The sequence below is a fragment of the Bombus huntii genome, chromosome 11, assembly GCF_024542735.1.
Source record: "Bombus huntii isolate Logan2020A chromosome 11, iyBomHunt1.1, whole genome shotgun sequence".
Taxonomy (NCBI): domain Eukaryota; kingdom Metazoa; phylum Arthropoda; class Insecta; order Hymenoptera; family Apidae; genus Bombus; species Bombus huntii.
The window spans coordinates 2178055-2195465 of NC_066248.1; the positions used below are offsets into that span (position 1 = coordinate 2178055).

At 42.5% G+C, this 17411-nt stretch overlaps 1 protein-coding gene and 1 long non-coding RNA gene across 3 annotated transcripts in view; one reads left to right on the forward strand and one right to left on the reverse strand.

The window, feature by feature from the left end:
• The window catches only part of LOC126870999 (protein vestigial), a 77993-nt gene extending 66737 nt beyond the window's left edge, over positions 1–11256 (forward strand). For both annotated transcript variants that reach the window (XM_050629321.1, XM_050629320.1), the window contains exon 6: positions 10228–11256. In XM_050629321.1, the coding sequence (XP_050485278.1) occupies positions 10228–10274 (47 nt within the window). In that variant the 3' untranslated portion in view covers positions 10275–11256. The remainder of the gene's footprint in view (positions 1–10227) is intronic.
• Positions 11257–14012: 2756 nt separating this feature from the next.
• Positions 14013–15160, reverse strand: LOC126871019 (uncharacterized). Its single transcript, XR_007691504.1, has 2 exons — positions 14396–15160; positions 14013–14212 (listed from the first exon to the last, which is right to left on the reverse strand). It is a non-coding gene; the product is annotated as an uncharacterized LOC126871019 (long non-coding RNA).
• Positions 15161–17411: the final 2251 nt, after the last annotated feature.

A 17411-nucleotide genomic window follows, 5' to 3' on the forward strand; every position in this document is an offset into this window, starting at 1 on the left:
ATGTGAACATTTTTGGACATGCGATTCGCATTAAACGGGTTTCGTACTAAGTACGTGTAAAGTAAAATCTATTTTCCAGATATTGAGAAATCGTGCGCTATATTGGCGAACATATCCACTGTACGATAAATTGAAACCTGAATTTCCTATATTTTCTGCGTTTCCTAAAAAGTAGTAGATGCTCGAAGAATTATGATATAATCAGAATTTTACGGAACCACCTGATATTTCAGACGGTGGATGTTCAAGCACGTTGATTCATATTCTTAGGGACACAACGACAGAAAGTTTCTTTCGAAAGGAAACGATCTCTTTCACCAATTAAACGTACCAAATATTACGTATAATAACAGCGAGAATTCTTTGCCTATTTCATATGTACCTTCTGTATATTCGCACACTTTTAAATCTCCTATAAAAGCATAAGTATCTATTTACCAGCAAATTACTCGACAATTTTCTCTCGGTAGCCCAGTCACTAGCTTCAGATTCCTCTTCCTCCGCGTTTTCTAATCCGCTCATGGGGGACAAGCTTTCCCTCTCTTATATAACTGGACGTTGGACTGCGGGAATCAAAACGGTGCGGCTCTTTTTGCGATGACGTGTCCCGGGCACCTTGGAAGTATAGTCGAAAAGAGTCGGGGCGAAATGTTTTACGGCTGTGCCGTGACTTTTTGTCGTCGGCATCGATGATTTCGGTGGGAGAGAACAACGAAGAAAGCACGAGTCCCTGAGAGCGTGGCAGCGCTATATCGGCCCCCATTAAGCTCTTATTAATTGCGAGCATCTGAGGGGCCGACCGACCTTTCTTGCGCGCTACCTGCGCGCCATTCTGCCTCCGTTCCCTCTTGCCGGCCGCCGCAAACGATGCTGCACTCTCGGCCTTCCAACTTTGATGTCGAGTCGATCCTCCTCCGACGAGATTTATCATGTAAATCGCGGATAAAAAGCCCGCTCATCCTCCCCTCTGCTGCAACCCACTGGTCACCAGGCGTTCTCCTCTTTTTTCTTCCGTGTTTTCGGCACCGTGCACGATTCTATCGGATCGTGTAGCTGTGGATCGATCGGTTGCTCGCAAAGGGTGAAGAAACTCGGTTCGGAATTGAGCATTGCACGCGTGTTATAAAGTTTGTTAGCACGAGATCGGTGGAATTCGACGCTGGCGTGGGAAACGAACGTGTATGGTGCAGTTGTAACGCTAAACTACGATAGCGTTAGAAAAATAGAGAATGAACGTTTTTCTGGGGGAAGAATGTAGATTCTTCGGTCGTAACAACTCTATCCTTTCTACTCTTACATTTTTATCAACCCCGGCTTGATAAACCTCGGATAAGCTCGCCTTAAATTACGACTACGGTTCTTACAAGTATGTAAGAGTTAGGTAATTTATCAAAATTCTGGAAAATCCGAAAGGAAAGAGGAATCGCGGATGGAAGAATATTCACGTGACGCGATTTGCCAGCACGTTGCAAGGCAAATGCAAAGTACAGAGGCCGCTATGCGGAGTGCAGCTGCAGCACGCCGTGGAAGCACCACGCCCATCGTGATTGCAGAGACCACTCCCATCTGTCTGCACGTCGTTGCAAGCAGCACGCCTTCCGTTTTACCTCGGTAGCCAGTCACGCGATTTCATGTAACACGTCCGTAACTTTTGATACAACGTTCTACCACGCTCGAGAATTTCCGTGTCTCCGTCCGAGCTTTATTTTTATCGTGCGCCGTGACGTTCCCTCGAGGGATGCGTTTGCTAGTCGCAAAGGGTGTCGTCGCGTTGGTGATGTCTTCCGTAATGGAAAATCCGATTCCTCTTCGTGTTCTTCAATTGCCTCGTTTTTTCTTATTTTATCGAATGTCTCGGATATTTGATGCAGCTGATAACACGTGACGTTAATATAGCATTCGATGGGGTTGATAGTGAGTGATACGATTGTCAGTGTAATTTATGCTTAGAGCGATTTATGTGATCAAAGATAGTGTCGTTTCGTGTCACTTTTTCCGCTTGTTCGTTTCACGTTAATTCGTTGATTATTGATTTTATTAGATCGTTGATTCTACGTCTTTTTCATTTTTTACCCTGACACGTGTTCGCTTTGATAGTTCACACTGTGGCTGTCAAGCGACTTTGACGTTCCACTGTCAGCGACTGTCAAATGCTCCCAACGATATTTTAAGACTATTTTTCTGGAATTGTAGCGTTGGAGTTGGATATATTTATAGTCGTTTCGCTTATTTCGACCGATCAGCTGTCGTTCGTTCGGAATAAATCTGGCGTTAGTAGTATATTCTTTAAAACAATTCCCAGTATGAGAAAATATTTTGATCGTCAACATGGAAAATCGTACGATATAAAATGGAAGAAACAGGTGTTAATCTTCTCGTAGTTTCTTTTTTAACTTGTATTCCACATAGATTTAAAATAAAAATTTATAAACGTAAGATTCTTTGCTGTTTGTTTATAAAAATTATTATACCAAGTACTTACGCTGTTTCAAAATATAAAGCAAGTGTTTTAAGGGTTTGTAGCGAAGGAGAGAAAGCGGTGTGCCATGGTCAGGTTCCACGTATGTTGAATTCAAGCGATGAAAATCGATACTAGAGCTTCGCTTTAGCATTCTCATCCCTCTCGCTGTCACGGATTCGATACGCCATGGCTTCAACCCTCTTTCGGTAGCCATTTTGGACATTTCAGCTTGACGATCACGTATTAAAGAAAGCGATCTTCTCCGATGTATTACTTTCGAAAGAATTCTAATACCAAAGGAAGCTGAAACTACTTAACTTGAAACGTTAAAAATGTTTTCGACAATCTCTGAAACACGTGCCATTTTGTGACGCACAATTTCCCGAACGTTTTTAAACCTCTTCCCCGACTTCTCCAAAAGAAAATTAATTTCCAAACGCGTGGTCCCTTTGAAATTCACGAAAAGTTTCGTCGGCGCGTACGGGACATTTGACGGAGAAATCCTGCGAAAAATGTTGGCGTTGCTTTGTCTGAGAGACTCCCAGGGACGAACGGGCTGAGATTTAGGGCCAATTTAGGAAACGCTTACATTCGCACGCGCGCGCCTCGCTGCACGGGCGCAGATTGAGAGTTGGTTCGCGGATCGGACCGACCAAACGAGTTTTCAAGAATTTACTCGCCGGAATGCCGGCAACGCTCACTATTCTAACTGGCGTGTGCTACCGTAAGGGCCCTGTGCACGCTCGCTGCTTCCAAGTAGCTGCGACCTCGTCGTCAAACATCGATTCTGGAAATTAATGAATAAATAAGGAAGGACTTGCTTGGCTGTGTCCGCTTTCTTGGCCACGAACGAATATCGATTCCACGATCGAAGGAGTCGGCCTAAAAAACGACGTCGACGATCCAGCAGCCAGATTTCGGGCCATTTTGTCGAAGTAGGTAGGTAAAAAGAAATCAGAATTTCGAGGATTTGGGGAAATCAAAGGAATTAACGACAAGCAGCTTCTTCTGACTTTTGACGTTTCCTTTTTAACTACGTACGAAATAAGTTTGAGGCGTAGAAACTTTGACGAAATAAATTCGTCCATCTTCTTTGTCTAAATAAACCAAATGTTTGATATGTCTTGCGTGAAATTTAAAAATGCCCCTTTTCAGCCAAACAAATCTAATTTCCAATCTACCGATCCCAAATACAAAGAACTGTGCAACAACGAGGAAAAGTCCCGTCGCTTTCACATTTTCGAACTCTCTCTTCGCGATAACGCAACGCAACAATCGCGTTCGTATCGACGAAAGACTGACGAATTTTTCACAAACGTTGGCAATAGACTTTCGTATTGCGGGGGCGGGGGAGGTAATTTCGGAGTGGGTTTCGACACGAGGGAACGGCGCGGCAAAGCGAACCCGCGGCGTCTTCGAATCCGAAGTACCGCCATTAGAACGCCGCTTGGCACCCCGATTAGGCCGTGCCGCGAGTTGACTTGTAATTATATAATTGCGTAAAATTAACTCGGTCGGCATAAATTGGCTGCCGTTTAAGCGCGATTAAGAGAAATAAATCGCAATTACCGTGTGACGTCCGACGACGCCGGACAACTGTAGATGGTCATGGCGCACCGCGTGACGTTTCTGTCGGCGGTTTTATGCCTCCCCCTTCCCTCTTATCCCTACCGGCCCCGCGTATGTCTATTACTTCTGCGAAATCATTAATCTAATTGGCCGTCACCGGCTGTTGCATCGACGAATTCAACGCGTGATCGAGCCTTCGACGACGACGACGACGATAATTCATGCAACTACGGAAGTTCACTTTTCTTTCTACGTCTACTATACTTTCTTGTTCGTTACTTTACTCGGTGTTTTCTTATTTTCTTATTTATTTTCCTTCTTCTGCTTTTTATTTCTTTCTTTTTCTTTTTTTTTTTTTTTTTTTTTGGTCAGGACGAAGAAAAGAAGATTTGCGAGAATCGAAGTACGAGAGATCGTTCCGATAGAAGATTGGCGGAAGTTGTGATTTAAAGTTGTACAGAACTGGCATTGTCTTAAGGCAATGGGATAATTGCGTTTTCTTTTCCCACGGTGGAAGCGGATTCGCGGAATCGATCAGCGATTCAAGAAAGAGAAATCTGTTGGAAAGATTGAAGTTTCCTGCACGCTGTTTCATTTCTTCGCCGCGGTGCACTGTTGGGCGCAATTGCTAGGAAACCCAACCGTTACGTTTATCGGAAAACTAAAACGAATTTCACTTTACTTAGCCCTTTGAGCCATAAGAAATGAAATAACTGGCTTTGTTTTTATACTCGTATCAACAGCGACAAAAGGGAAGCGTTTCGGAGAAGAATCAAAGGGAAACGTATCTTCGAACAGGAAGTTGAAAAGTTGGAAAAGAACGCGCGACGGAAATCGTGAAACCGAGGTCCGAAGAGCAACATTCACGAGACGTTGGAACTGGATCCGGCGATGTTAATTTAATGCAGTTCACGTACTTTTATCTTTCCAGAGTTAACGTTAATTCGCCGGCGGTCGCGAGCAGAGACGAATTTACGAGCGAGATTCGTTATCCGAGGCGGAAGAGCGACGGACTGGTATCGCGAAATCTATTGCTTCCGAACACGCAGCCGCGACGACGCGGACTTTGCTCGCAATTAGACGGACTTAAATCAAAACACGGATTTCACCTGTGAATGCTGAATTGAATTTCATGCACGATATTTTATAGGTCGTGGTGATACACTCAACCCTTCGTTCGCACACACTTCGCTGCATGTGTAATTAATATGCTCCAGTTACGTGAAATTTATTGTCTTGTTACGATTATACAGGTAATATTTTTCCTTTCGAACGTGATATTATTTTAATTAAGAAAATCTTTCTTCTTCTTATTCTTCCCCTTGATTCTTACTTCGATGATCGAATACGTTCCGCGTTATAATTCTACCTTGAATACATAGGTACCGTACAACATACAAGATTCATACAAAGTCTTTTTCTTCAACTATCCATCGTTCGATCTCCGCTTCCTATCCGACCATGTCGAAACGTAATTGCGCAGGGTCACTGAATTTCCGAACGAAACTTGAAGGATCGTAGTGGGAATCAACTATGAGCCTCTTATCACATACATTCTGATAGCGTTAAAAATATTTCCTAAAGACGATAAACACAAAATTTACTACGAAAAGTAACGTCTGCCACAATATCTACGCGTATATTGAAACTTGGATGGCGGGTCAAAGTGATCCAGGTATTCGTCGTCCGAAGGTTGAACGCGCTTCACTTGCACATCCTTCGACAGTCTCGCCTTTTCATCGGTGCAAAGAGAAAGGAACGACATAAGTGACTGGAAAACGGAACAGTATCGTAAATGAGCGCGCAGTTTCGAGGCAGTTCGGGGTCGCGGAGCGTCGGTCGAGCGATTTCGCGCGGTCGAGCGAGTCGAAACAAAGAAAGGGTCCAGCGGGGCGCTCTCAATATTTCCAGGAGAATTAATTCAGGGAATCTTCGCCATAAATTCTGGTCCGCGTGGGACATTCTCTCCGGAGAGAGAATATTCTGGATCCGCGCGTCGCTGCAGCCGGGTCTTTCTGGCACGCGCCTCGAAAATGGCGTCGACCGGTGACGTCACGTAATCCACGCTTGTGCACCGCTTCCACCGGCGGGAGCAAAAGGGAAGAGAATGGAAAAGAGGGACACCAGGGTAGCCGGGGATGGCTAGCGAGCCTCGATTGGTCAGCCGGCCGGATGGAGGGAGTGGTCGAAAGCTGCCGGTTTATATCGATCTCTCGAAGTCGGCTCGTTCGCGGACGAAGAGACACTCCGGTGAACCGGAGCTGCCTCCGCGGCGAACGCGCGTCCTCTTCGTCCTTTAACCCCTGGCCGAACCTTTGCGAGTTACGAACCTTTCGACGCGACAGGGCAGTTGCGTCACGAAGGCGACAGACGTCGCCCAAACTTTCCTTTTTCTTCTTTGATTACTTTCGAAGAAACAGTTGGCGCATGTACTTTAAGAGCGTCACGACTAGAGATAATTCAGTCTTGCGTTAGAAGAATATTAAAACTACGTATTTGAGGATCAACACGAACGACAAATGGAGCGACGAACGTAATATTTTATACCGCCTGTCGTAAAGTCAATCAAACTGCAAGGTACTTGACGGCAGGTGTAATTAGTCTATGTGGTTTCGATGGATAATTTTTATATCGCGTGAGATACACGCGATAGGAATCGAGTCTCGTCTTTTAACGAGATCGCGAACATTCCAATTTCCCAAAGTGGTTGGAAATCGCTCTTCGCGTGTATTGGTCAGGATCCTCACAAAGGATCGGAGTAACGGGAAACGTTAAAGGCACGAAGATTTAGAAGCTTAATTTCCAATTAATACTCGCTCGTCGGTGCATACGAGTTTCGAAACGGGGTGAATCAAAGTAGGGACTCTCCTTTACCACGACTATATTGGATTTCAGACTATGAGGGGTTGACCCTCATTGATAAGGGTCATCTCGATGCTTACGTATCCCTCGTCGGTGGCAAGGGTCCCTGCGCGCAAGGGTCGGGTTTTTGCTTTTTAAAGCGGGGGTGTTCGATTTAATTTAATCCAAATACCTAACTCTCGTCTTTTGACGTTGAATTTGCCACCCGAAGTTAAGGGTGAACGAAACCAACGAGAACACAGATTATTCGTTATCGAAGAAGCAATAACAATTACAAGATACGATGAGTTTTATAACTTTTTTACGAAATTAAGTTTAAATAGGTTCCGGTGATAAAAAGATACCGTTATCGCTGCATTAAATTTTCGGTACGTATTTGCAGAATAAACATACATAAACAACGACAAAGATTTCTTATATTTAAAAATACATATATTTAATTAAATACGTTGCTTCCCGAGTATAACGTTATTGCAGGCCTGTGCATACTTGCACCAGTTTTAAGCGTTTAATTATTTTCAAGCGTAACAGGCGCGTGATTAAATTTTCGGCGAACATAAAGGACAGAGTTACAAAATTCTCGGATTCAGCGAGTTTCATTCCGAATTTCCTTCGACTTTGTGCTTTGTTTCTTTGTCGAAAAGACCGAAGGGAATTCCTCCTTGTACCGTCTTGCTATGCTCTTTGATATCGCGATATTGAATGCTGGAACATTCATAACAGGTGCGTTCGTCCGTAACTTCGTATTCATCGACTTGTGTGCGTTTGAGGTTTCCAACGAAAACACCGTGTATTCCTTTTACAAGAAAGGAATATTTCACAGCAACCGTCGTTTAACAAGGACAGTTCGTTTTGCGAAAGAATATTTTTTCCAATTAAAAATTATAATACTTTATTCGTTTCTTATGGTAAACGCCTATTAAATACACGTGAATTTTGCAAAATAATGTCTCATTAAACAATAGTAATAATCGTTAATTTTATCCTACTAATACTCCCATATTATACCAGCTCTCGACTTCTGGTATCGTTTCTCTGCTCCGATCATAATCTCCGTGAGAGAGCATCCTAATTCAATACGATGGGCTGCAGCCGGCAAATAATGTACCATAAGTGTCAGAACGATTTATGCGAGCCGCGTACGTGCCTATAACGTTTTCACGGCCGAGTATGCGAGGCCAATATGCTGGAACAAAATGGGCGGGGGTGTTGCTGGTAAATGGTGTGTCAGATAGCGTGGACAATATTGCCCGGTGCTCGCTGGCTTTCCCGAGTCACCCTCTCGTATTTACGAGGAAGAACCCGCGTCGATTATGAAACAGAAACTTCTCCGCTTTCCATTCGAATCATATAGATACATGGGATTTGTGCACCACGATATCCCAATAATTAATCGTTAGATATATTTACTCGTCGATACTTTGGAGCATGATGGATTTTATTCTTCTATCGATAGATCGTAAAAAAAAAAAAATACACAAAGTGTATCGTTGCGTCCAAAATGTATATAGCTAGTCAGTAATAACTTAGATATAACTTAATAATTGTGATATAAAATAAAATACGCGAAAAAAGAAGTCGAAAATATAGAATAAAAATTTTTCGTTCGAGGCTTTGTTTTCGAGAAAATCGACTTTGAATTTTCGCTCGGTACGCGTGCGGTACGTTATAACGGATCTCACTGTAGATCGTTGTCTCGATGGAAAAATTTAAAAAAAGAAAGAAAATATTTTTAAAAAATTTTTATTTTCGACTTCCTTTTTCGCGTAGAATCACCCCCTTTCCGATTGTACCACCAGATACCAACCACCCTGTATATGTCAAAACAATTTCTAACTATAAGGCGAAGCTACATTATAATTTATACAATCGATCTGTTAAACTTTCCCCGTGGATGTTCTCTACGACTTGGAAGCAAGAAACTTGCAAAGTATGTAAACGTAGCTTATCAATTTACGTCCATCGATTGTCGAAACACTCGATAGTGTGTACCAGTTTCTTCTCACGACGCGTTCCATCGTCATTTTCCGGCCGAGCAACTTTCTATCGAACAGCGCTTCGCGTTCTCTGACTCGCTGGCAGAGATCGAATCTTTTGTGCTTCCGCTACGTGTTTTTTTCAGCGTGCATGCGCCAATATGGTAACGCGCGGGACGCACACGTAGCTGACTTTGAAGCAGGTAGATCCACGTGCTGACACGTGTGCGCCGACAGATACGAACTTAATCGGCCGTACCGTGCACCACGTGCCGGGAATTGAAGTATTTGAAAACGTCCATCTTCGTCCTGCTCGCTGAAACTACAACGTATCCAAGAGACTTTCGATATACAAGCGGACATGTAACATCGAACGATGTTGCGTTCATTGACAATGATTAAGATATGTAGTCATCGTGATCAATCGGGGTCTCGATCGATTGGAATTAAGCGGAAATTCTCCCGCAGAATACTTTCTTTGCGAGCGTGCTTTTACCTTAGAAATTTTATTCGTCTAAGACGCTTGATTTTTACGCTAATACGCAAACATCCTCGGCCGAGTCAAGCTTCTTCTCAATTACCAATGATTCGCTCGGAGCTGCGGCTGGTCGAGGGGTACGAGGAGTCGAGAGAGCAGAATGATCTGCAGGGTCAGTCTTCGAAGATATCAAGATCGAAGATAGCTATAGACGCATGCGTGCAACCGTTGCAAGGAACATGAGATCTTAACTGTTCGATCTCGTGACATATTCCGTTGGTCCCCCATCCGTTCGTTCTGTTCGACCGTTCGTTCCCTTGGTTCGTCCATCGGTTTGTCCGTCCGTGTCGCTCAGCGGGTGCCATCACCAGTTCTGCACCCTCGCATCCGTCAAAACGTTGACTCTTCTTTTATTACGCGGCTGGCCGCGTTATAAATTTCGATGAACGATGAGCCGACCCCGCACCAACGAAAAAGTCATTCCTATCTTTTCGAATATAACCAATTACTTGTCTTGTGCGTGAAAGCTCTGTCGTGGATCGTCAGTGGTATCGTTCCAGTCTAATCGATGATTGCTTCGAGACACAAACCTTCGTGAACGGAAGACTACTCGGTGCGAGCTAGAGGAGTCTGTTGGGGGCTGATTATCAGGTTCGAATAACGCGTAGATTACACACTTAGGTTGTTGATAACGATTCGTCAATTAATATTTTATTTCACATATGAAGAGCATATAGAGCGGTATTAGCGATAAATCTGTTCTTCTTGGATGAGATATTCTGTCGTTTTTCATTGTTGTCCTTCGTTCAATTTAATATATATATATATATAGTTGTTAATTTTACGAAAATTAAAAATTCGTGTGTTCATTCGTGTTGCAGGTCTCGAGTCTCAAGTGCAAGATTCCAAAGACCTTTACTGGTTCTAGAAGCGAGCAACGGAGTCTCGTGGGTCGAACTAATTCGCAACATCCGGTGGGTGAATCCGCGAAAAAGAGAGACACGAGCTCGAAATCCGCGACCAACAATCGGAAGGACAACGAAAACTGTCAGCGCTCGGACGAACGTAGCGACAAAATGGCGAACATGGGTGCGCTCGTGGAACGTCATCGAGGAGGGACGAGCGTAGTTGTAAACGACGCAAACGTGATATTAGCGTGCTAGGAGATGATTCATCCGCTGATTTTCAGACGAGACGAGAGCTGGCGGATGAGAGGAATGAACTTTTGTTATACGGCCGGACGAACGTACGCGAAGAATCGTTCAGCCCGCGTCGAAAAAGTGTACATAGTGTTACCTAATTTACTTTAAGGATCTACTATTAGCGTACAATTCAGATAGTATTAGAGGAGGAATACTTTGCGCGCACTATTACCTTCATAGTGACTGATGATATACCTATGTCCGACCGACGCGACCGCTGGAACAACAGAGCCTCTAGTTCGTATAAAGTGTAGAGAATTAGGCCACCGACAGGCGTGTCTAAATTTTCCAAATAATTAGGAAAGAAGAAGAAAAAGCAGAAGAAGGATCGATAGATCGTAACGATACGAAACGATCGTTGATAGAAAAGAATTCAAAGGGAGAGATCTATGTTCCTTGAATAATATTATCAATCTGTAGAATGTATCGTTTCCGTTGAATAAAATGAATCGATAGGATTCGTTGAATTTATCACGATGGTTAACTTATTGAAGGAAGATAGAAATCGGAGAGGAAGATCAAAGGATTAATTATTTGGCGAATTTGACTGCAGATTTAAGTGAAATATTTATTGACCAATGATCTTGCCATATATATATAATAAATATATATATATATATTACTATTATTATTGTATCATAACACCGGACGCTGCAGAAATTCTGAAATCTCTCCAAGTCAGCAAATTAAAAATAGTTATTACCCGAATTGTCACAATTATTCTTTACATCCTTCCCCATAGAATTAATAAATCATATCGTGAACACGAAGAAATACACACACAAACACGCGCGCGCGCACACACACATTACATGCACGCACGCACAACCGACATTTTGCCTAGCGGATTATTCTACCTTAAGCGCATCTCATGTTATCGTCATCATAGGTGTTAAATAAATGATGCATTAATATTACATCGTTGCGTTTTCTGGCTTTGACTTTCACCCGATGATTATTTTCAAGTTTCTTTTCACGTACGATATCGATCGTTCGATTAGGATACGTACGCCTTATTTCATAAATATTTTTTGTCGTATAAAACGGTGTTACAACTTTTAACGCCTGATCGAACATGTAATTAATTACGATGCATGATATTGGACACGTTTGACGTCTCTATTAAAAGTGACAGTAACATTAACAGGCTGTCAAAATTCGTTATTAATGATCTTTTGCGTACATTTGAAACTTCGTGAACACCTCGGTTAAAAAATTCACCGCATTTATTTCGGAGATACGAAATACTTGCGTTCTAATACTTGGTTTGCGATATTAACGAACAGAACGTATACCAAATTCCAGCTTTACACCAAGTAACTGTAGTCGTAAAAGTTGATAAAGATAGATCATTTTTGCGGATCGTTATCGATTTAAAATTGATATATAATTCTCGCCTTTAAGCGTGTAAACGTAAGTACGTGTTCTAAGATTCGATTTCTACAATTCCGTGGAAATTACGACGTCCCGACAATTTGAACAGTTTTTCTCTCGTACATGTCCATTATGGATATTACAACTTTGATCATTTGTCTTAACAATTTTCCAAAACAGCTTACGTATCGAATAATTAAATCAGACAGTAATTTCTTTGAGTAACAAGGATAAAAGAATCGGACGTGATTATTATATTTCCATTGATCGTCGTGTCGAAATACTAACGAGATTCTTCGAATCTCTTTCGCAATTCATTTTTCTACAATCATTTCCTGTGCAAGAACATGAGAAACACGTGATATATCCTGTTAGTGTGAGCCGCGTATCCGCGATTATGTAATTAACAGCAGAGATTAGAGATAAGAGTAGAACGGAACTGGAATACATCTGGCTGAGAAAATAGAATTTTATGCTTTTGCGGTTCGTTACGCCGCTGCTGGTTAATTACACACCGGTGGATTTAGTGGCTCCACTCACACCGGAAAGTTAATCGAGCACGTAATAAGAGGAAGTAATGGGGAATTTAATCTTCTGGAATTCTGCGTGAAACTTTCGCTTTCGTTCGCTTCTTATCCATCTTCGTTTGGTAAAATCGTTCTGAGATATTTTGAGCAATTTAGAAATATTTTCCTAAAGAGATTACGATTGACGTACGATGTAGACGTACATTAATATCGAAACGAAAAACAACTCTGAATCATAAACAACCATTCACGTAATTCTATGAAACAGTAAATACCTGTAACGCGATCGCATAATAAAGCGATGCATGGATGCGTTTAGAAATCATTTTTTAAATCGACGCGGTATATAATAATTTTGACGAAGTTCGTCCTACTGATTTCCTCGAAATTCACTAAGAACGACAGACCTAATTAATATTACAAATCGATGTAATATACGAAATAATAAACTGCTCGGTTCAACATGTGGTCAGATCGATGGACGATTTCCTTTACACGTGCTCCGTTTCCTACATCACCGACGTGTTGCAGACCGAGACACAGTTAACGAGATGAGAAAATGAGCAATTAACTTCGTCACCTAGGGGAAACGATGTTCCTGGGATTCGGACGATCGTTGTTATCACGTGTAAGACACGTGTAGCCTGATTGGCCGTGCCGCAAATGGAAGTCGTGCTCGTGCACGAAAAAGCAAGGTGGTGAGAAATTTTAACGAGATTTCGTGATATTTTCAGAAATAAGAACGAGCACACGGAGTTCCGAAAGATGTTACTACAGCAAGATTTATGGAATCAGCGCGAGATGTATCTACGTATGCATACGAATTAATAAAATTGAATTCAACGGAGGAACGCGAGCGTCTCTAATTCTACGCGTACAACAATTCTGTATAATTTTATCCAGCTTTGCCACACGAATATCTCTGCAGGTCCAATAAATCGAAGCAACGAGAGACACTGTGGCACGCGATCGCCACCGCCTCGATCACGATACGTCGATTCAGCGAAAGAATAATTGCGATACACATCCAGCCGTTCGGTATGCGCCGATAACGCGAAACAACAAAATCCACTTATGCTGTCGCGAAAAGGAAAGATCCGCGGTACTTTGCTTTCGATATATTTTTTCTCTTTTCCCTTTTTTTTTTTTTTTTTTTTTTGTTACACCAACTCGTTCAACTCTCGATAATTCATCTCGTTGCCAATAATTATCCGTTTCGTAACCTGTGATCGAGGACGGCGCGCATCTGGACGCGTCGCTCGCCTCATAATCTCCGATCGATGTGGATTCCAATAAACGGTAGCCGCCAGTAAATCTACCAAATAATAAAATAAATCGTCGGACGTCGCGAAGGGGCTAGTTCCGATCTTCGGATAAGGGGAAAGCTGAAAGATATATCGGGGGAGGGGTCGGGTCGGGTTGAAAAGAAAGAGAGGGGTAGAGAATAGGAAATGGTGAGATTTATTGCGTTGACCGAGGTGTTCCATCTTGTTTTAATTACCGAGGTCGCGTTGTTCGCCTCAGCCTTTGTGTCCCTTCGTTCACGTCGCTGTGTTCGTTTCCTTCTTTTTTTTTTACTTTTCCCTTTTCATCTCTCCGTTTCTTTCCTCCTTTCGTTGGATGGTGGACACCAGCCAGAGATATTAAGGCTGCAGGGTTATATCTGGCCACAGTTTCCAGTTCTATGAGGACCTTCGATTCCTTTCTAACAGCAATTTCTACCTGTACTTGGATGCTATCGGTTGGTTTTTTACGAGATAAACCTGTAAGCGTAAGAACAATGTTTCTTTAATGACGGTAGCTTCGTGTAACATGTTAGAGAGAGAGAGAGAGAGAGAGAGAGAGAGAGAGAGAAAGTTTCGGAAAGAACGGGATGAATCTAGACCTTATAACGTTAGAGAAGCAATTCGAATCTCTGGAACACGTGTCTCGCAATAGCCACGTACTTTTTACGCGCTTTCTCATGCGTGCACTGCATCATGGTAATTTCCTTTGCGTCGTCGTCCGTCGAAACGACGGTGTCCCATAGGAGGACACGTTTTCAATGTCTGAACAGGCGCATTCCACGGGCAGAGCGATAGTTCGTTGGTCTGGCCAAACTGCATTTCGTCAGGCGAATAGCAGATAGGCCATCGCTCCTTGAACATAAATCAGTCTGTTCTGTTTCTTCTGTCGCGCTGTATGATTTGTGCGTTTTGTTACGCAATCGTGCATATGCTGGCTAGACGTGGAAAAAGCAAGAGCAGGAAACCACGTGAGGGCCACGTGAGCCAACGCTTCGAGAAACGATACGCGGTGACAGGCTTCCTGACTCGTGTTCTTCTCTTTTTCAAAACGTATTCTTCATCGAATTTGGTTTCTGTATTTTGCCATATATATCCTTGTATCCAACGATTCGATAAAATTACAATCTACGAGTAGAGTATATATAATATAATAAAAATGATTTATAAAAATCGTTATGCAAGAACTGCTACTTTTCGTTTTAGAATGAACACTGAAAGGAGAATCTTCCATTATCATTACCAGGGAGACCATTAAACAATTTATAACGAAACCGCCATGTACTTGTACGATCACCCCTCGATTCACGGTAATTAAATACCGAGTATCGTCCCCTTTTCGCAAGTGGCACCCCTGCGAACAGAATACTACTAGGGTCAGGTTATTGATATTGCACCAGGGGAACAAATGATCCGACCGTGAATATGAATATTAATATTACTTTACCAAGCGTGCATCCGACTCTCCCTTATTTGTCACCGATACCTGAAACAATTATCACGTATTATCACGCTTCCTTAAACCGAAGCAATAAAGACGATTTCTTGACAATGGGAACAAATTTTTAAATAAATACTACTGTTAGGCACGTTATATTCAATACATTTTTATATTTTACTAAATAGACGTCGTATCGTCAAAATTTACCTCGCTTACTTAAAAATATTTCCAAGTATAACGCTTTTATTTATCTTTATTTACGACGGTAAACTGTACAATCGTGAAGGTATCTAGCTTAATTTAATTTAAAGATAGTTTAAAGTCCAAAGTTAAATAAATCGTAAACACACGCTAGAACGTATCAGTTTGCATCGCGTAACTTTGTGATTGGAGCGCCATCGTTGATTATCATCGGACGAGGAAGGATCGAAGAGGCAGATCGAAACTATCGAAGAGATCCGAATGTGGATCGAATCGTATCGATCTCGATGACATACGTGACGCCGTGCTTGACAAAGGCCCAAAAAACGTCTAGGAATGCCGACGGGAATATTTCGGCGGTGTCACCTCAGAGAGATACCTATCCTCTTTCCTTTCTTTTGTTTCTCTTGCTTGTTCGCTTTCTATTAAACGTCTACCTTAGTCTTTTTGTCTCGGAATTTTTGTACGATCGACGAATCGGTGTTTCGGATGATAATTAATATTCGTATTTCGTTATAATTTCTAATTTCTCTCACGCGATCCTATTTAAATCGCCTTTCAATTATTAACATTCCCAATTTTTCTCAAGTTACACAAGATTTTCCAACTTGTGAATTTTATATACGCTAAATATTATATCACCTTTTCGTTTCGCGATTATATCTATCCGTTGTACGATATGTTCTCGAATTCTTCCAATCTTGATTTCATTGTTAAATTTTTATTCGTAACCGTACTCAAAGGATCCAGCGACTTGGTTCCATGTTAAAAGTCACTTCGCTTCGTCCTGCTGCTTCATCAGCCATCGTGAACGTTCCTCGTGGTCGTCTACCTGCAGGAACACACTCGGTTCGCCTTTGCCTCGGCATTGAAGGCATCTCTACCCGCGTGTTCCCACGGGCTCGAACCTTTGACGTACGATGTCCCGGGTACGCGGTACACGACGTCCTCCTTCCCGATATCGTAGCCCGCCCCTTCGTGTCTTCGCCTTCTCTTTTTTCTACCTTCATCGCGGCCCTATCTTCTCTTTTTCTCCCTGTACACTCGCAGAAAACCGGTAGCCGGCAGCAGCTTTTGAAAGAACCGCGACTTCCGGATCATAGGGTCTCTTCGGAGAACGGAGTGGATCGAGGACAGAGGGAATCGACGAACAGTATTTCTGGTTTAGGTATCCTTCGGACACGGCATAATCGATGCCGTTTTAATTTCAGTTTCTTTTCCATCTTTTAGTATCGTGGCATGCTTATCCGGCATTCGATCGATTTACTTTCGAATTTGTGTGATTTTTACTTTCTTTGCGAGATCGTCGAGGTGTTTCTTTCTCAAGATCTTTATACGATTATTAGGCTGCGAAATATTTGTCGATAGTTTTAGCGCTTTACAGCAAAAATTTGTCTTCCGTGTACTTAAGCGACGGTGAAAGTTTAAATTGCCGTGCAAAACAACTCTTCCTCCATGGAACGACGCTGTTTAAGTTTACTTTAGTTCAGTCTATTTAACATTCTCTCGAGAGACCGATCTAATGCAAGACCGACTGGAATTAAGACACAAGGAATATCTCATGCAAATCACGATTCTCGGCCAAGGAACGTAAAAACGCCTGTTTAAACTAATTTCGCAACGCGGTCCGTGACCGTGATTTTTACGAATCACGATGCACTTGCCCTTATTCGGGTGGCGGATTTCAATGCCTCGGCGCACCCTCCACGTTACATTGAATGGCGCAAATGAGACGTGACTTGAAAAGCTAGCAGGGGACCTTCCACATCGAACACGTGCACCCGGTGCACCCACTTAATTGTTATTCCGATGCGTTCCGGCTATTCGCAAACAAACAAATTACGTCGCCGTTCTAGATGAATTTCTGGGGATCGAAGCCGATGTTGGTGGTCCTTTAAAGATGTTACTTCACGCGCCTTGTAGCTCGGATAATAAAACCTTCCTCGTTTTACTCTCAACACACCTATGCCTGACGTTAAAGAGGAACCTAATGCTCGATATAGTTCGACGTAGCGAAGAAAGTTTGAACGCATATAG